General features: G+C 38.3%; 1 protein-coding gene across 7 annotated transcripts in view; it reads right to left on the bottom strand.

Moving 5' to 3' along the window:
* ncor1 (nuclear receptor corepressor 1) overlaps nt 1–21,276 on the bottom strand; it is a 109,691-nt gene that overhangs the window by 85,330 nt on the left and 3,085 nt on the right. For 5 of the 7 annotated variants that reach the window (XM_036580557.1, XM_036580556.1, XM_036580560.1 and 2 more), the window contains exons 2-5: nt 13,041–13,255; nt 4,191–4,288; nt 3,010–3,211; nt 1,854–2,036 (exon numbers count right to left, since the gene is read on the bottom strand). In XM_036580557.1, the coding sequence (XP_036436450.1) occupies nt 1,854–2,036; nt 3,010–3,211; nt 4,191–4,288; nt 13,041–13,148 (591 nt within the window). In that variant the 5' untranslated portion in view covers nt 13,149–13,255. Of the gene's footprint in view, nt 1–1,853; nt 2,037–3,009; nt 3,212–4,190; nt 4,289–13,040; nt 13,256–21,276 lie in introns of those variants that run through there. The other 2 variants (XM_036580558.1, XM_036580561.1) reach the window with 1 other exon arrangement.

The following is a 21,276-nucleotide window of genomic DNA, read 5'->3' as shown; positions in this document are numbered from 1 at the left end:
ACATCTAAAGCATTTAAGGTCTATAAAAACTCCCTCACAGAAAGCTATTACATAAAATGGTTACAAATATGTCGCCCGATGCCTGAGACACTGTTATACGATACTTTGAGATCAAGTTTTGACTTGATACTGTTAAAGTGGAGAGCTACATGCAGGGTGCTGTAAGGCAAAAAAAGTCCCCAAAAAGAAGCTTGTTTCAGATTCATCCATATGGTACCATATCAACACTTTATATTGGTTTATTTATCAGCATTGGCAGATATGTAAATGAAAAAAACATTGGATATCAGCATCAGCCCAGAATTCCCATATCTGTGCATGTCCATGAAGTTTCTATGTGCACATATATCCGCTACAAATTACTGTTTGTATCTCAACAATATAATTAAGCAGAAATAAACACATACACACGTACACAAACCCCCAGTGGTATTCCCCTTTAACACCAATTAACCTTGAACAATAGTGACAATACTGTTCTTAATAGGTGTAAAAAACCCATCCTTGAAACAAACCACAATCATGTTACACATTTAGTTACACAGTTACATCTACAGATGTAGGTGTAGTTTATGAATATTTTACACGGATTACATTGTGAATGTTGATGCATGTAAAATGAGGCTATTATAAACGATTCATCAAAATATTTTTCTTGAATAAACAACCCACACATGCATAAATTTCATACATTTCGCAAGAGCAACACTGCAGCTGGTGAGCACAAAGGTACTGACGAATGCAGGCGGTGATTTGAAGAAAGACATTATGTGCATTTAGTGCGAAACGGGCCTAGTTAAGACACCCGCAGATACCACCGCAGAAGCATGTAATTGCAGCAGGGCTCTCTGTGCACATTATTACTTCATAAATCTTGGACGTTCCAATATTTACCCATTTGCAATGTGTTTATTGTGGAAATTCAAAATACAAGGACAATACAAATACAGTCATATCACTTTCATTGTCAGGAACACTTTGCTATGGTGGCCTCTGTCTAATCTGAATCAGCTTAACTCATGTCTTTGACTACTGTCCGTCTTGTACACACTGCTTAACTGCTTTCTCTGCTCCTTCCACACAGAGATCTGATCAGCTTCTCAGTGTTAGTATTTAGATACGTAAAGCTGGTCTAGTCTCAGCACGCGTCTGTGTTTGAGCATGCATAAGAGAGATAAAATGTATGTAAGCGTGACAGAGGGAGAAAGAGTGAAGAGTGAGATCCTGGGAAAACCTTTCACAAGACAGACATAGCAGGGAGGGGGGGTGAGACAACCACACAACTCGCTCTTTTCCAGCCAAACCCTGGCTTGGCATCCTATGCCTAATGAGGGCAGAATTCCAAAGCAAGATAGCAATAAAAAAAGAAAAAAAAAAAGGAAAAGAAAAAGGGAATGGAAAAAAGGAAAGCCTTTTTCATGGAAGGAAGGAGAACAGATACAACCTATATGCCACCAGCCACACACTTACACCTTTTTCTCATGTTTTATATAAAGAGAGAAAGCTTGTGTATACATAATAAAACAATAAACTAAGGATAAAATTACTATCACGGAGGTAATTAAGTAACGTAAAGCATCGACAGCCATGGACGCTTCAGTATTCGCTTTGCCTTTAAACAGCGTTGGGATAATTGGCACAGACAGGGAGGGGCGATAAGCTCCTTCTGGGAGGACTACATTGCCCACAAGGCTTAGTGCTAAATGTAATCCCCTCATGGGAGCCTGCTGCATTGGGGTTGGACGGGGACAGCAAAGCTGCTCATGGATGAACCCGGGTTGGTGCCAGGTGTCCTTAACCAACTCATGCTGCCACCCAAGCCAGAGGTTGAAACAGGAGCACAGTCTGCTCACCTGCTTCTTCTTGAGCTTGAAGATCTGCTGCTCGACCTTTGCGATCTCTCTGTCCACGCGGTCCATGCTCTGGATCAGCTCCTCTTTGGAAAGCTTGGAGGGAGATGCGTCCTGTTCTTCCCCTAGAGACTGCATGCCTCCTCCAGGGGATGATGCTTCAACCTTCATACTGAACTGGGTCTCCTGGGGAAGGAGGGAAAGAGAGAGCGAAGACTTGAAATGAGGCCAGTTTCTTATACACAGCTTAAGCACATGCTTGTTTGTCGCTCTGGGGCACCTTGGTTGCAGCACACAACCTAGAAATTATACATACAGTTAACACTTTCTGCAGTAAGTGTGATTTTGCCAGAAACAGCATTATATAACTTTAGAATAAATACAAAATAAACATAAATTCAATAAAAAGTAACTAGAATTTGCTTTCAGTAGCTGCGATGTTGAACAGGTTTGGTTCTGGATTTCTCCTTAATGTACCCCGCCATCACATGGATTTATTAAATTCTATAAACAGCACATCTAAATTTAACTTAATGAAGCACTGATTGAGCCAAACAAGGTACGATAACATCACAACTCTTTGCATTAAAGTGTATTTGTTCTTGTAAATGCTTATTGCCCAGTTAAATAGCTTTTAAATATAATTTTCTCAGTCGCCTAAACTTTGGCACAGTACTTTAATATTGAGTATCGGCCAACACTGATTAGATATCTGTATTTTTAAAAGATGTTACAGCCACGAGATTAAGCACGATATGCTGAAAAGCTGAATTCACTACAGCCACTCGGTTTTTAGCATGCACATAAAATAAAATAAATGAATAAATAAATAAATAAAAAAAAAGATACACAGTCGTATGCGAAATTTTGAAAACCCCGGGCCAAATGATGTTTTGTTGATTTTCTAAGAGAACCTAAGTTAATATATGCTCTACAGCATGGCATTCTACAGCTCTATGGCATTCTGCCAATTTTAGTGCACAGTTTCTACTTGGAGAAGAAAATACAGGCCACATTTCATGTTCTTTTTTTCCCCCAATAATAGATTCAGCAAACAAACCGTAATGGTGAGCGTTCTCTGTAGAGGAAATGTGCTTTTGGCTGGAGTGCCCAAACTTTCGCATATGATTTTAAGTGTTTAAGTGCGCGAGTGTCTCACCTTCTTCACGTCTCCGGTGGTTCTCATGCCGTCCTGTACAGTATGAGGGAGTGGAAGAACGATGCCAGCAGGCGGAGGACGGGGCATGTGGGGTTCAGGAGTGCCCTCGACACGAGGCCGTTTGGCGTCCACAGCCTCATGCTCAGGCTGGGCTGGCACTGTGTGGAACTGCTGCTCGTAGCCATGCCTGCGCTCCGGAGGCCTGCAAAACAGACAGACAGCATTAAAGCCCACGTCAACATGGTTTCAAATATATACATTTTTAGTTTTAATAGTAAAGATACGGAAAAGGCGTCTTATTTTATGACATATATATAAATTAATACAATAGAAAGCTCCAAAAATTCCAGGCTGCTGCCTCCTCAGAACTGTGTGGGTGTGTCAGAACACACAATGATTGTCAGTGGTGTCTCTCAGGCAAATTAAACAACCCATGTGGTTCAGCCCTACACATCTGAGCCTCCCCCGCAATAGAACAAGTTCAGTCGGTCTCTAGATGTTGAGTAAAAAGTGCAAAACAAAGAACAAACTGGCTAATGGTCATTTTAGCTGGAGATCTAATTATATTTTGCAGCTAATGTTTTCGGGTGGATCAAGGACATACAGCATCTGATATTTGAAAGCTTAGCACTGACATTACATCTGTACCCTGTAGCTAACTAACTGTTGGATTGTGCTTCTGAAACTAAGGTCATATTTGTGAACACAGTGGATACATTTCTTGTGTGCCTTTTTGTATGCCATGCCTGTAAAGTACAATTTCAGGGAAATACTGTGAGCCTTAAATGTTAAGGGGGGTAGCTAACGTATCATTTTAATCCTACAGTTAACATGGACTGATAGCTATCGGACTTTTGCAAATTCAGTTAACTGCTTATAGTAGGACGCTGCAACAAGCGGTTCACACAAGTAGGAAGCAGCGTCCAGCTACACTACAATGGTGTATCAAAACTTTCATAATAAGAAAATTGTGAATATAAGTAGAGAAGGACTTTAAAACTACAAAATCAATCTGACTGAGGAAGACAGCTACAAATTCCTGCAAGCAGTGAGCTTGCAGGTCACATCAGCGTGTCTTTGTAGTTGTATGTGGCCTTAGCCATCATAGCGGTGCAAGTTTGTGTGTGTGTGTGTGTGTGTGTGTGTGTGTGTGTGTGTGTGTGTGTGTGTGCACCCATTACCTCTCAGTCCCAGGGTGGAATTCTGACAGCAATGAGGGTCTGCGACGCTGCTGCTGGTCCTGCAGGTGAGTATTGCGGTATTCTGGAACAGCCAACTCCTACACACACATACCAAAGAAGTAGGCACACAATCAGAAAGATAGTAAACCACACCCAAAACTAAAAATAAGGGCTCCTAGATGAGGGCCTTCATGGCCTACAAAGACATGAGAGAGAGAGAGATACTGTACTAAAGTCTTAGGTAGTCACAACAATTGCTCTGAAAAACCACTTATCTTTGCAGTAAGTGTGTCAAGTAAAAAGACCATTTAAAATCAGAATAAAAATGAACATCAAAACAGTAAAACACAACCAGAAGGTTTTGTTTTTAAAAAGATTATTACTATGTTGTTTAAAGGAATATGGTTAGAAAGATACATGTTTGGTTTTTGACTTTCTCCTGCACTCTAGCCATTGCATGGATCTGTTTAATTCCATCAGCAGCACCCAATTTAATTTAATGAAGGACTGATTGGATAAACTAGGCATTGGATAGTAACTGTAAGTACTTGTCTTCCTCGAGGAGAACACACATATAAAATCACAATGCATTGCATATATTAACTTATTTGCATTTATTTTAATGATAGGGTTTCTTTGAATATATAAATGCTTACTGCCCAAATACATAGCTTCACAAACATGTATAGTTTTCTCAGAAGACTTTCACATGTACAGCAGCGACAGAGGCGGGACGAGCAAGAGCTAATCTGAGCAACAGCAGTCTCTCAGTGAAGGTCAGCGAAGTTCACTCTGAAACCCTGAGGCAGTTTGTATATCAGCCAAGCACGCACACTCCACCTGACTACAACCACACACACACACACACACACACACACACACACACACACACAAACCTGCTTTAGGCACCAGTGAAAGACGCAACTCACTGAAATACAATACAGATCATAAACGACTCGCCTCACACACACACACACACACACACACACACACACACACACACCACTAATTCTACTGATGTGAAGAACGTTGATCAGTATCTTCTGATCCATTACAACAGGTTTAGCAACCACTACCACAAGAACTAGCAGCAGGAAAACAAGGAAGCAAAACTAGACACAGCAAGTCAAGGTGAGACAACCACATCGAGGTTAAAATCTCAGGAATAAACTGGCAGAGGACTAAAAATAATCTCAGGGGTTTCCTCATTAACCCTTTTAACTCTAAACCAAATATTCAGTTATTAGTCATAAGGCTTATTAAAAGCAATAAGCCATGAGAAGCAATGACCTCCTAATTGTACCACAGATAAGGGGCAGGGTGTTAAACACAATGCAAAGCAGAGTAAAATCACTGTAATGGGTCTTGGGTGGCTGAGTGCTTTTGTAAAACAACAATAAAAAGGCAAGTTATTTTATTTGGCATGTTTTCAAACACAAGGTACCTGAATGTGCGTTGTAGTTAATTAAAATTAAAATAGAAATGAAATCAAACTTAAAAATAAATTCATGAAGAAGAGGAGGCAAGTATAAACAGTAAAGTGCACCTGCTTAAGAAGTCTTAAAGGCACAGGTGAACAGATACCTGTAGTTTTTTAATTCTTTAATTCATGAAGGTATTTTAGAGTAAAATAGAAACGCCACCAGTATCAATGGTATCAGGCTGATACCAGCAAAAAATGCTGGATCAGATATCAGAAGATGAAAAAAAAAAAAAGGATATGATCCCATCCTGCATCAGTCAACACTCAAGGTCTCAATATCAGAAACGAAAAAGTGGTATCATGTCATGGCTAGTACAAACTCCATAATTTATTAATTTATTATTAACAGTCACAGCCATAAAAAAATTCCTCCTCCAAACAACGTTGTCTATTAACAGTAGGATATGGTTGCCAAGCAACACAGTCAAATATTACCCCATAGATAGTTGGATACGAATAATAAAAAGTTCAGCTGATGTGTTCATGTGTATGTTGGTTTAAATTTGAGAACCAGCACTATCAATATTAAAAGTACACAGTAACTACTATAAGTTACTCGGTAACTAAAAACTAATATGCGAGTTATGCAGCTATGAGAGTGAGGAATTGAGGTGTGGACCCACATACGGGCAGAAGTGTACATAAGGGTTTAAGAGATTAAAAGATTTTTTTGTCATGACAAGACAGTCTTTCCTATTTCCTAGCCACAATATCACGGAGCAGAAAGTCAGAACACACAGCAGAGAAAGTGCGGTCATCCACTGACCCAACCTTCCTGTGGAAGTCCCGTTCTCAGAACTCTGTAATCAAATTCAGCAAATAAACTGCAAACGACCTTCATGGCAAGCGTTCAAGTTGCTAAGCCAGTTGATCCGACATGTCTCCTATGCCCTGGTTTGGTGTTCGTCTGGGTTCAAGTAAGATACTCTGAAAAACCCCAAACAGAACCTGTTTAGTTTACCCACACTTATACAGGTCAAACAACCTCACGAAGACCAAAGTCTCATTCTCAGAATGAGTGAGGAGAAAAAAAATAGCATACAATGAAAACAGATAGATATATGCATGCTATAATAAAGTAATGGTGGGCGATATCACTGTTCTGATAAATAACAACGTGCTTTTCTGAGTATATGGGTTATTCTCAGGAACATGACAGGGCTGGGACTCTACTTGAAAAAATTAATATGATGAACTTAATGCTTGTCTTTTAATTGATATACAAAACAATGTCTGGTTAAATATTTAAAAATAAACCTGAATGATTTAATTTACTATAAACCGATTTTTTCCAACTTAAGTGACAAAATTCTCATTTCACCCAAGTTAAGATTCAAAGACTGTTCTTTTACCAACTTTTCTTTTCATAATCAAGCACTGTTGTTGGACTAAGATTTTTATAGCTAAGTATTATTGATAAAACATGTATACTGTACAAAATGTAGTATTTTGCTATTTTCTCACAACACACTGACATCCATTCATGCTCACAACTTTAAACTTTACTAGAAAAACATTAAAATAGAGATTAAACAGTTAAAAGTCTTTCTAACAAAAAAATGAAAAAAGGTTCTGATTACACTGCAGTAATCAGAACTAAAATAAGTAACTTTTTTGCTGTACTTTGAGATCCAATTGATCTAAATTATATTAATATTGTTTATCTGCAAAATGATTATAACACACAGTATTTCTGGACATAGTTTGACCCGGTTTTGTGAAAATGACCTGTGGACACTGTGTTCTAACTTATCAAAACAACTAAATATCACAACATATATTGCTTGTCATATCACACACCCCCATAAAGTAACCATACCTGAAACAACTGTGACTTTTGACCTTTAATTTTATAACCAAAGACTCAAACGTTCAGAGTTCATGTCCGTGTCTCGGTGACTTATTAAAAGACTTTTGCCCTAGAGACAGCAATTTCACAATTTCCAAATCAACAGAAGCAGCCACTCTCTTTCTCAATAAAAAGCTAGGTCATCAGTGAGTGAACAAGGCTTGGCCTTACAGTTCAGTCTGCATTACATCACAGCTTCCTGAACAGGAACTTTTAAAACTAAAGAATCAATGAGAGAGATAAGAGCAGCGAAGGGCCAGGAGTGGGTCTCACAAAACTTGGATTTTCTGTCTCGCTTTTTTTGGTGTGGAAATTTCAAATCGCTAAATCACAGCACGGCAGATTGCGTTTGAGATTATGGATCGTAAACAGCTCTTGGACCAGCTTTCTGGCAGAGGGGGATGCCTCTGGTCCTTTTCAGCAAACTGCAGCAAGCTATTCATTTGGTTCAAAATCAAAACACTGAATGCTTTGTAAAATTTCTGCAGAAAAGCCACTTGTTAAAAACATCGCTTATTCTTGAAGTGTTGCTAGCTAAGAAGGACCAGACTAGAGGACTGATTTCACTAATTCATGGCATTTTGCTAAAGAGTGTTAAACCATCGTCAGACACTCTGAGGGGAATTTGGGAAAGGGACCAACCTATCTCAGAAGAGGACTGGTGCAATATTTGTAAAGGTCTGTTTCCCAGGTGTACCTCATCTGGTGTTCACGAGCTTAACTTTAAATTCATGAATAGGATATACTTTACACCTGTTCGCCTACAGAAGATGTTTCCAGACAGAACTAATTTATGTTTTAAATGTAAAACTGAAAAAGGAACGTTTTTTCATGCCTTTTGGCAGTGTAAAAAAATTGGCATTTTCTGGGATAGAGTACACATCACGGTAGAAAATATCCTTCAGACACAATTTCAGAAATCCCCTGCCCTGTATCTTTTGGGAATAGGAGCAGAACATATTTTTGATACTGATGGCAAATTTTTGTTTCTAATGTTTTCATTTCTGGCAAAAAAATGTATCCTAATTCGATGGGCCAGCCCCTCTTCACCATCTATTGAGCAGTGGCTTTCCCAAGCTGCAACTCTGCTTCCCCTGGAAAAACTGACCTACGATCTACGTCACCAGACGGACAAATTCTGGAAACTTTGGGTCCCACTGTGGGAAAATCTTTCTTAAAATCCTATGTATGTTGGCCTGCTGTGTGAGATTTAAATGTATAATTGTTAATACTGAATAGAGTGCAATTAAAAAAAAAAATAAAAATAAAAAAAATAAAACATCGCTTATGAGCAAAAGAACAAGAATTCATACTACACAAATTTATTAAACATGTAAAACAATTTTAACAGCAAAAAGCAGCACTGATAACACAACCAACACTACGTCATGCTGTTACAATGGCTTTACCGTCTTCACATTAGTGCGGTATGCAGTGATGCACGATTATAGCCAAACCGTGACATCCACTGATTAGATCTGATGACTTGTGTTTAGCATTTAGGCTATGCTGGGTTACTACACTAAAACGTTTTAGGCTACGTAACATTGCAAGCCTCATTGCTTAAATCAGATTTTTTGCTCAAATCTCTCTGACATGATGGTTCACACTCGTTTAGGTAAGTGATTCAAATCTGTCATTAATGTGAACAAACCGGCGTGCTGATATCACCCACATGCGCACATCCTACTCAGTAACGTCACGTGAATGAATCACGCGCGTCACGTTCATCATCAGCAAACAGACTAACAAGCAGAACGAGCTTCGCTGTGAAGATCATTAACTCTGATCAGCTCTCAGCTTCATTATTAGAGCGAGACAAAGAGAAAAAGTGTGAGATGAGTTGCTTTTCCACCTTTTACACCGCCAAACAGAAGGCTTAACTTCTGTTCGGCGCTGCTGCCATGGTAACGCTGAATGATGGCGCACGCACAGTGGAAAAAAGCACATGAATTCCGATCTGAGCGTCACATTAAGGTCACATGGCCACGAATCCGATACCAATCCGATCTAGCACCATATATGAAAATGCCTCAGGTCGGATATGAAAAGATCAGATTTGCGTCTCCGCACAGCCCTGAAAACATCAGATCTGAGTCACATTAGGGCAAAAATCTGATTTGTGCCACTTCAACCTTGTAATGTGAACGTAGCCTTATTTATTGCACCACATATGCAACCCTCTACCAAAAATTTATGCATTTACTTGTAAGGCACATCCAGGTGGATTTACTCCCTATTTCTAAATTTTATAAATGTGTATATCTCAGCACTGATTGACACACATGTGAAATCAGATCAGATATCAGCGTCAGCCCAGAATGTCTATATTGGATACTGGGGATTCCGTACAGTACAGGTGAGTGATATGGAAGAAATGTAATACCAATATAAGAAGTTTTCATGATACATGTCACATTATATATTTTTTTCTGTTTCTAAACAGGGCTAATTTTGCTCTGTTTGTAGTCAAACATGCAGTTGGGAAGTGTTTTAAGTCCTGGTTATATCCATGATACACTCAGAAAAGCATATTGTGACACCATTTGTCATGATAACGATAAAAATTGTTATACTACCCAGCCGTACCCAGTAGTATGATTACTTTAAAGTATACACTTCCTTATACGTACACAGGGATCAATCATAGCTTCAGTATCTAAACCTGGGTTAACAAGGAAAGTTGTGAAATGAATGGCTGTATTTTTTTGTTAAGACAGGAATCCTAACTAAACTGAATGTGCCTCGTGATGCAGGTCTCAGCTCCCTTACCCCAAACTATTTACAAACAACTTCTCATAAACATCGCCTCAATCTTCAACACAACAAGCAAGAGAGAGTAAGCAAGAGAGAGTAAACAAGAGAGAGCAAGCAAGAGAGAGAGAGAGCGAGAGAGTGCAGCTAGGGTCTGTTGAATCCGTTTCCGCAGCCTTGAGGAATGTATAGCAGTGATAACCGAACTGATTCATAGCATTAAAGCCCTGGTGCTTAAGGCTTCCTTTCATCCGACAAACAGGGGAAGTAAAGATAAGACAAAACGATGACATCAGATGCAGTAGCTATTTGAAATTTAAGGGACAGTTGTGTATGCTTAATAAGCTATTTCGGCCCTTCTCCTTTTGCCAGAAAATGAAAGCAGAAAGCAGAAAACACTTTGGCTGAACGCTGTACACACAGTAGAACACAGAAAACAAATGTAGAACAACACATAAAGAAAGCCAACAAACTCCTAGGAACCTCTGAGGGGATTTAAAGGATCCCTATCTCTTTTTCAAAAAGGTTGTGTAGTATGTAAACATTACCTTAGTTTCAAAATGTATTCACTCCCAATTTATGAAATCTATAAAAACAAAGCTGCAAAAACAGCCTGTTGTGAATTTGTTTTTGTGATGTCACGAAAACCAATGCATTTACATGCATCAGCCCATTCAGCCTACAGTAGTTTAAGCCCACCCATTCAAACTGAAGTTTTAAGGTGCGTTTGAGCTTGGGCTGCTTTTTGAATGAGATACAGGCACAAGACAGGGCACCCAATCACAACAGAGGATATTTACATATGTCAATCTTAAAGGCACAGCAATAAATAGAGCCTGTTTTTTCTAAGGATATCAAGGGAGTTTGGAAATGGGAAATGATTATGTAAAAATAAATGTAAAAAATAAATGTAAAACAAGACTGTTTTAAGCACATAAACTAACAGAGACCTTATACGCTGACAGAAAAATGTAGAATATGGCCTCTAAGCAGTAATCGTAACTGTGCTTCACGTTGCCTTTAAAGCACAAACATTTTGCATAACGCTAACGCGATAATTTTTAATGATTAGGATTGGCTCGAAGAGCATTTTACAGGCTTCAAATACTTGTTGGCGTTTCCAAACGAGTAATTAAATACTCATTTCACAATTAACCATAATAAGTGTACATTTGTCTTAGTTCCTTAATAAAAATATTTTAGTTTTTAATTTGTTGCAAATAGTTACACATTAATACATCACTTTTTAATGCTAGACATCCCAAAGATGTTGAGAGACAGATGTAACATCAGCTCAGATAACAAGATACAAGAGTCTGACTGGATTTTTGTTTACCTTGATAGCAGTGATGACATAAAAGCAAGTTTAAGACATAAATCTTTGTCTACCGATGTGTTTTGAAAGGCGTTTTAGATGGTCTACTGAACAGATAGCCAAGTTCAAATTCCTTTACAAACATACTGGCCCAGGTTCACTTCCACTGAGAAAACTTCAAGACGGAAACAAGAATCGAATTCAGGATTAAGGATTCAATCTGAGGACTTGGCTAATTCTCTGTTTGCCATTTTTATATCTTGCACTGAATTAACTTGCTTTAGTCTGCAAAATCATGGGGGGATGTTGCTGACTGCGTTCAGCCTTTAGCTAAGATTACTTGCATGGAAGATGATTTTATATCTTGTCTATCTGCTTCTTCACTGGTTTTATGATAACATGTCTTGCGTAAAACTGTGATAAATAAGCTTCTAACTCTGAAAATTGTCAGGAATCGATAAGAGCGTTTAAGAATTCTGGTGAAGTCCGAACAGATAACGAAAGATAAAGCTTTTGAATACTAATGAGGGAAATAATTAACAATATGTGAACACTTCAGAATTCAAATTATTATTTGAATTATTTGGTCTGGTTTACTGGACAGAAAAACTTTCATTTTGATCAGCAAGAATCTACACTAATAAAGCTAGCTACTTATAAATTCATTGTATTTAAGATGTAATAAGCTTGTATTTAACATGTACTGGTTGACACTAGCTGCCCATTGTGAACAGTCAGCGCTAGCCATCCTAATTCTGCTGACCTCTGAAATATTCTGACGGATAACAAAAGTACAGGGGCAGAAAACATGCATAAATCAAATTATTTATGCCTCTGTTGTCTGACAATCTGCCAAAACATTAAAAAAATATTTTGAATGAAAATGTAGGGATGTAGCGATATGGGCTAATGTAGATATCAGATCTTTTTCATGCACATATCAGCTGATGCAGATAAAAAAAAAAACATTCAACATTCATAAAATGTTGAAATTAGATTTTTTTTGTGAAGTTACAACTGCAGTAAAATGAATAAAATAAATACATTTTATCACATTAGCCCAATGTAACCTAAACATTCTGCTTTTTAGAATGTTTAGCACAATACAGTGATCATATTTTTGAAATATGAGTTAAATGTAATCATCTGTCTGGTGCTGATCGTTTTTTAATCACAGTCCTTATCACCTTTTGATTTCAATATGATTCTGATACCATCATGCATCCCTAAAACAATGCAAATAGGTTCAAACCTCACAAACACAAAAATCCTGCCCTGCTCAACTTTTTTTTTTTACAGTGTATGGACATTGTGCTGAACATAGCATGTTGCGACAAAACATCAAGACAAGTTCCTAATTCACGGTAAATGTATTTTAGGGAACACAGTGAATAAACAGGATTCTTATTCTGATGGTGCAGACAGGGAGAAAACTCTGACAGTACTCACCGGCGGATGGCGCACAGGGCTGAAGGTGTACTGGACTGAGTGGGGTGGGTAGCGGCTCTGCTCGCTGCTGAAGTTCCCCTGGCTGGGGGGAAAGCCCGAGCTGGACATGCTGCTGCTGGAGGCTCAGACTGGGCCTAGAGCCTGGAGGCCTGGAGCCCAAGGCACAGAGGCTCACTCACGGGCTTGACACCAGCATAGCGGCACTGCCGAAGCACCTGAAGAGAGAGGGGAGGAGAGAGACATTAGCACACAGCAGCCGAAGGGCTTTGAGCTTTCCATGAAATCGCAAGTTCAGAGACGTTTATAATAAACTATGCACGAAAGCTGCTGTCTGGAGAGCCCATTAGACATGTGCTTTTGTTCTAGTAGCGCAGGCCGATAAACAGTCTGTACCAGTATACCATCACATTCACACCCTGTGATATTGTTTTTCAGTAATAGCAATACATTCGATACAGATAAAATACCCACAAAATTGTTTCTTTCTGGTTGTCCAATTTAAACATTACAGTAATTGCAATGGAGGTCATTTGCTGGTGGCATTACATTGATTTAAAACAATACTTTTACATCGACAGAAAATAGTTTCCTTCCTGGAAATGTGGTTTCTGTCTGGTTAACGTTTACAATACGGCGCTAAACCAAAGTTGACTTTGGTGTAATTTTAAGAGACGCAGAACAGAACAAAACAGTCCAATCAAAACTAGATTCACTACTGTTCAAATGTTTGCATAGTACAAAAGTTCACTGCACAAAAGTCTGAACAAGCAAATACAAATCCAATTCAGTCACAGAAAAAGAAATAAAAGATAAAATTATTGTAATATGCTATTCTTAGACAGCTTAGCAAGGCTTAAATGATTATTAGGACACTAGAAAGCTAGAAATAAAAATAATGTGCAGAAAAGTCCAGAATGATGAATAGAGCCATAGACATTTCTAAAATTAAGGAGAAAGCTGCAGAACATTGAAAATTAATTCATTTTATTAAAAAAATTAATATCTTGAATTCATCATATTCCGAAAGTGGAGATCAAATCTCAAAGCAGATAACTTGACCAAAAAAAAAAAAAATTGTAAACAGATAACTACAGTAGACCATTTATCATTTTATTCACTTCATGTTCACATCTAAAAACACATTTTGGCAAATAAACCTATTATAGGTACTGTATATAAAATAACTTAACAAGCCCTTATTGTACATTTTTTGTGTTTTATTTTCTCCCCTGCCGTCCACTGTGTGGTTTTATGTAGCAAAAATGGTCATTAGTCATTTTCATGAGACCGTTTTCCTCTCTTTATCCTTTAGAATTGAACAGGCTGCTTTTTATACTGTGATTTATGAGTGATATAAGATAAATGCACTGTGTTCTGATTGGATGTACTGTGCCTTATTGAAAGAGCACACAGAGCTGAAACGCCCTCTAGAACTTTATTACGAATGGACGAAGCGAAACTACTGTAGGCTGAATGTGGACGGATGCAAATGAGTTGGTTCTCATGACATCATAAAACCAATTAATTCAAAACGGGCAGCTCTTGCAGCTTAGTTTCCACGTAAGGACTGTATGGACTGGGTAGCGAATGATACATTTTCAAACTTTTACATATTTTAAAAGGGAGGGTAATTCATTTTCCCCATGATATAGGCCCTTTAATATGGCAAAGCAATGGTAATACACACCAGGTCTAAAAGACTTTCTTCTAGCATAGAGTACCAGCACTAATGAAGCGTGGGCTCATTAACTTTATTAATGCAAGCTTAAATATCATATGATACAGTCATATATTACTGAAAATATTTAATTCTATTCATGTTGTCGAGCACCAAGTGACAGCAACCAGCACCGTTTGCCATTTTCAAAGCAGAGAGCCAAAATTATTTGTAGTTTTGTGTGTCACACATACACAACGGAAACTCTCGCGCCTTCAAGAGACACTAAAACCTCACTGAGCTTTGTTCAGATATACGCAGAGGTTTCTCACCCATATTACGCCATTTCCGGCTGCACACACAAATCAAGAAACTGCAGTAAGTCTTCACGCTGTAATGACGAGGCTAAATGTGGCCTTGGATCTGCAGACTCAGCGACAGAGGCTCTGTACATGGGTCTTTTCCAAGCAGTTTCCAAAACAACAAACCAAGACGCGGTGTTCTCTTACACTGTAATCTACATCTCTAAATCCCTCCATCCATCCATCCATCTATTCATCTGTACATCCCTTCCAGCCTAGTCCACTTCAACTTATGGCAGCCTTCTATTTATTTCTTCACTTCACCTCAAACTTGTTCACCAAATCATTCATATCCTGCCTAACAGAGGGGGGCTGTGAGGCTGTAACATGAGCTTACAGTACTTGCCTCATACTCTGAAACTGAACGAGACAACCTGTGAGAGAGATACTGAGGGAGAGAGAGACAGAGAGAGAACGTGAGACAGCGATAGAGAAGTGTGAAGAGAAACATACGAAAGAAGCAGTGAAGGGGTGGTGAGAGTCACTCCTCCATCCTGCAAAAATCAAGGATTTGTCAAAAACATCTGCTGCACTGATGTCATTCAGACGCCACTGCAGCAAAAATGGAGTCTGTTTTTTCTTCCCCTTTTTCCCCTCTTCGTTCACAACATTTGGACATGATTTCACTACCAAATAAAAATGCCACGGCACTTGATGCTCTTGACAAATCCGAAAAACACCTTTAAGTGGGGAGTGAAATTCAGCACTTGTATAGTACCAACCGAAACTTATATCAAAACAATATCAAACAACAAATTTCAGTACAATAGTTTTATCAGCGTTAGTAAGCCAAGAAGCACGCTTGTTCCAAAATTTGGCCCGCTTATTGACTGAGAAGCATGTTATGAATATTAGCATTCACTTGGTATGATGCTGCAACAAAAAACACCAAGAGCAAGGAGTATATCTCCATTTTCCTTTAGTAAAACTGGATTTTTACTAAGATCTAGAGGTTAAATGTTCGCATCTTATTGTACATATTTTTCATATTTAAAAGACAGCATCGGAAAACGTAAAAGTCCAGAATGGGTATTACTCAAGGTAATGGTACTGATAGGCCTGTCACGAACACATTTTAGCTGATGATTATTTTCAATTTTCATTTGAATTGTCTTAATTTGTTCACTGACAATTATTCAAGTACAAGCCCAAAGTGTCCAGCTTGCTGATTAGCTATAAGGCTTCCTAGCTGTCAATACTTAGCAGCTTCCAATTAACAACAGACAGGTCAAGTTTAAATAAGCAAACATTACTGACCGCTGTTCTCTTAGTGTTAGAGCACCAACTAAAAAGTTACAACTTTTGAAAAGTGTCACAATAAATGTGTTTTCTGTTTTCTTTCATTTACATGTGTTTGCCTCAATCCAACTAGGGCTGTCAAAAATAAAATAACATTCAAATACGTATTGAAAAATACACATTTGAACGCAGAAAACGTTAACTTGAATGTGTAAAGCCTCTGCCGTGGCTCCTAGTATGTTTCAGGGCAATTATTTATTAAAATCACAAATGATGATTACCAAACGGAGGAAAGAACGCACCACTGCAGACCATAAACAAACAACATAACAGTTTATTCATGCTTTAACTAGAATTGTACAGGTTTTACATACTATGGGGATCTTTGAAACATCCAACAGGTTCATCAGCTCAGTTATTCTGAGGATGATGATGATGATGACGACGACGACATGTTCACCTATTAACTGAATAACGTTCAATGGGATAAAACACGCTCTCATGTGAGGTAACCGAATGATCTGCTTCAGACGGCAGATTTTTCTGATGAGTCAGTGCTTCGAACGTGGACACTTTGTAGCACTGTACGCTAATAATCATGTAGTGTTTATACGATAGTGAAGCTGTGTGGCTAATCAGTGACCAATTCACATTCTGTCTGCTGCAACATATGTACATTTGTGAAAGCTAACTGTGTAAAAATGTAAAATAATTGCAGTCACCTTAAATAATAGTGAAATAACAGCAACTGAAAGATTCTGAACATCATCCAGCCAACAGTGTAGACATTTAGGTGTTGACTGAAAAAAATGTATCCTTTTTGCTGATCTGCAAAGGTTCTGCCAGTTCTACTAGAGCTAGTACTGTGGTAAGAGAAACTGGTCGTGGATCAGTACAAAAGGGCAAGGAGCGTGTCCAATGTCTGCTGGGCACAGAATCAGTGAAATGTCCTCTAGCACCTGTGGGCCTCTTACAGAATTTCAGCTCATGCACAGCTCCAAAGGCGACATCTTAAACCATAAGCCCTGTGGCGCTGCCAGGACTGCAGGGACTAGCGAATTTAACTTTAAGGGTTCAGACCCAAATTAAAAGTAGTCTCTGACTCTGTAGCTTGGTTTTCATCCTTGTATTTATAAGTGAATTTTGACGTCAAATAATGACTTGAAGGAAGACAAATATTGAATTAAAATTTGCATAGAGGTTTGTATGCTCACTTTAAGAGGATAAACTTTTTTGCCAATAAAAAGAGAAGCGATAGATTATAGATAGATTATAATGGAAAAACAATAGTCAAATAGGTGATATAACTGCAAATAAAATAATCACAATGATGAAGTATTACAGCTTTCTCTTATTAAAAGGAAAAATAAAATAAACAAATAAAATAAAACACACCGCAACCTCCAAGTATGAGTGTAACGACACAATGCACTGTACCGCTCCGTACAAACCTCTCGATTCAGTACGCCCAGGTATCAACTTGAGCAAACCTAGCACACATTTTATTATTTATTATACTGCATGCAGAATAATAAAAATTAAGCAAGCAAGGCCACAACAAGGGCCAACCCTCCCTCCTCTAAAAATATCACTTCCTCTTGACCCTAAAAACTGCCAACAGGAAGGAACAGCACACCGCTCAAATAGGACAACATTATAAATTACTGCACTTTTATAAGTGCATGCTCTAAAAAAAATGAAATTACAATATTAACATAAGGCTGATTTTCAGCCACTCCTTATTTTTGCTGTATTGAAAAACGTACTGAATTGAGACAACACTGTATCGTATCAAACCAAATTATGATGATTTTTGTGAATCATTACACCCCTGTCTTCCAAAACTGCCTGCATCTGATTTCTTATTATATACGCCCTTGTGTTCTGTCTTGGCACTCTTACAAGAGCAACCCAGCAGTAAAAAGCATCCCAACATTAAAGATTTCTCAGTAGGCTTAAAAAAAAAGGTTTTTAAAAGCGCTTTTACAAATGAGATGCAGCATTTTATTCTTCTGTACAAAGCTGATGGAAATTTAGAATTATTCACATTTCAGTTGATTCTCTGTTCGCAACACTTTCCTAGGCCAGGAATCTCACTTACATCACATTCTCTATTTGCAAAAAATAAAGAACTCAACGACTTGAAGGTGATCTGTTAAGTTGTTTATTATGCTTTGATCTCAAATAGTTCATTGTAGAGAAAGTTACTAGCTTGGATTTTTTATATAACTGTGGTGATAGGAACCAGAGGTCATGACGTTTACAACACAGATATTTAAATTTTATTTTCTACCCAAAACAACCAGGGGACCTACACGTCTTCTGAGCTGACAATGGTAAAATAGTGGTTTGTTTCTGTTTATTTACTATTTATAATCAGTATTTATAACAATCTGGTCTAATACACTCTCAGAAAAAAGCTACGAAACTGTAACTGGGGTGGCACCCCTCCCATCACTGGGGTGGTACCCTCAAGAGTACATCTCAATACCGTTAGTCAGGGATCATAACTGTACCATAATCCATTCAAATTACATTTTCTAAGTTGTACTGACTCCACACACCCCGTCTCGTCTCCAGGCTTTGTCATCTGTTACATTAGGTTATGAAAAGGTACCAACATGTTCTTTTCCACAAGTAAAAACTTATTTAAGGTGCACAACTGGACCTTAAAACCACTGTTGTACCTTTGAGGTACATTTACATTGATTGTATCTTGATGAATGAAAAATGTACCTGCACCAAATATTGGCATTACAGATCTTTGCCATGAGCATTTCTAGTGCTGCCTGTCAAGTGGTGGTGAAGTTCCGTCTACTAGCGTTTTTAACTGCTTTGTGGTATTGGTCATAGGTATCAGAATGCCCATCGGCAATAACAATACTGCGTTTAAGTGTCGGTATCAGTGCAACCCTATGCTCAGGCATCAGGCAGCATATTAATCAGCGTTTCCCGTGAAAATGTTCTGTTACAGAGCTTTTAGAGACAAAGGCTTTGGATGCCTGGTTCCTATCACCACCAGTGTGAATAATTCTGACTAAGTTTTTCTAAAACTGAACATTCGAATCAAACCACTCTGAAAGACTCTGTTTATAACTTAATGACTGAATTATGCCTTTTGAAAAATCAGTGGAATTCCCCTTTAACTGACCCATTCCATTACTCACCCAGCTTCACTCTCTAAGAACTACAGTCACAGCAGACCTGGCTAGAAGGCATTATAGCCACCAATGTTATAACTCTAATATCAATGTCTTGTTGACAATTCAGCACCAGCCAAAGCTAAAGCCTAGGGAACAGTCCTGTGATAACCAACGCAATACTGACAGTATAATGAACTCGACAAGTTGTTTTCTATACAAAGAAAGATGGAAAGGACATAATATTGTCTAGTTGACAAAAACCTCTGAAAACTGAGTCAACGTGGCAGCCTGCCCCTGCAGGATTTTTCTGCATGCTCCCTGCTCTGCCTGGCCACAGACGCAGCACAATAATTATACGCCCTGTGTTAGACTACCACTGTCCCGCTGCCAGCAGATTAAGCAACTCTTATAAAAACCAAAGGCAACGTGCAATGAAAAATAAGCATTGTACCCCTTAAACACACTCACACAGCCTCTCCAGATGGCAGGACTGGTTAAGCTGCAAGTGGGGCAGCATGTCCATTCAGAAACATACACAACGATGCTTCACCATGCTGAAAAATTAATTCAGAGTAAGGATGTATGATATGGTAGAAACACAGCATCGCAGTACGCAAAAGACATTTTCACAACACACAATTTGTATCACGATACTTAAGTTTATCTGAGGTTTGCAAACAGCTTAGAACGGACAAAACATCAGCAAAACACCTGTTCAAATTGGATATGGAAAACTAAGCAAAACAGCCAACAGCAAAACCAAACTTTTTAAGAAGGATCAGGAGAAAAAAACAATACATTTATATAATAACCTAAAAGCATAATGGCCTGGCATCCAATCAGTGACTTGTTACTATGCAGTTATTACATGCAAGTTGTTTACAGATTGTCTATAATTGGTTTAATCATTTTTTTATGATTTATGATGTATTTATGATGCAATTGTTCAGCATTCTACACTCAATAGTATCAAAAATGATTTTTTCGACTTGTAACAAGAGCAGAACACTTTTTGGTGCTATATAGAACCATTTTAAAAGGTTCTTTATAGAACCATTAAGAACAATTTTTACATTATAGTAAAGAATTGCTTAACAATACAAAGAACCATTTATCTAGTCAAACGGCCTGCGCTAAAGAACCCCTGATGTGTGATGGAAGTACTGACCATACATATGACATTCACAGAAAAGCGTATGACGGAATTAGTCATGATAACTAGATACAATAACGCCACTTTTCCTTTTCCGATACATATTCCAAACCTTGAGCGTCAGCTGATGCTAAGACTGGGCCGATACTTTCCTTTAAAGACTGCTTCGCTTTACAAGCTATGTTTAATTTAAACACTTCCCTTTAGCTGATCATCTTAAAGTAGACTAACATGCTCAACTAATCAAACACTAAAACCAAACAGGAAGATCTACACAGGTAAGATCATTACATCACACAGTGTGAATGTGCACTATTCCAAGACAGATTTATTAAAACTTTGAATCTGGTTTATTCTTTTTTTTCCCTCCAGTATCCGATACAGCATTTTCTGCTGATATCGACCCGACAGCCATAACTACGGTTATGCCATCTCAGTAACAATAACGGTAACATACTGGTCAACTCAATATCACATGAGCAAAGCAGTTAGTTGTCAAAGTAAAAAGCAGAGTGTGAAAAGGTGGGGGTTGCCCTTCAATTCCTAATGCCACCATAGCTCCCTAATAGTTCAATTAACTAAGAAACTCCTCAAGCGCTATTTAATTTTGATTGACGTTTGATTCCCCGCAATGACACTATCATGTTACTATCCACAGTCAAGCGTGGACAGCATAGCTTAC

Source organism: Colossoma macropomum, unplaced genomic scaffold (genome assembly GCF_904425465.1).
Source record: "Colossoma macropomum unplaced genomic scaffold, Colossoma_macropomum, whole genome shotgun sequence".
In the NCBI taxonomy this organism is placed as follows: domain Eukaryota; kingdom Metazoa; phylum Chordata; class Actinopteri; order Characiformes; family Serrasalmidae; genus Colossoma; species Colossoma macropomum.
This window is presented reverse-complemented; position numbering and strand designations above follow the sequence as displayed.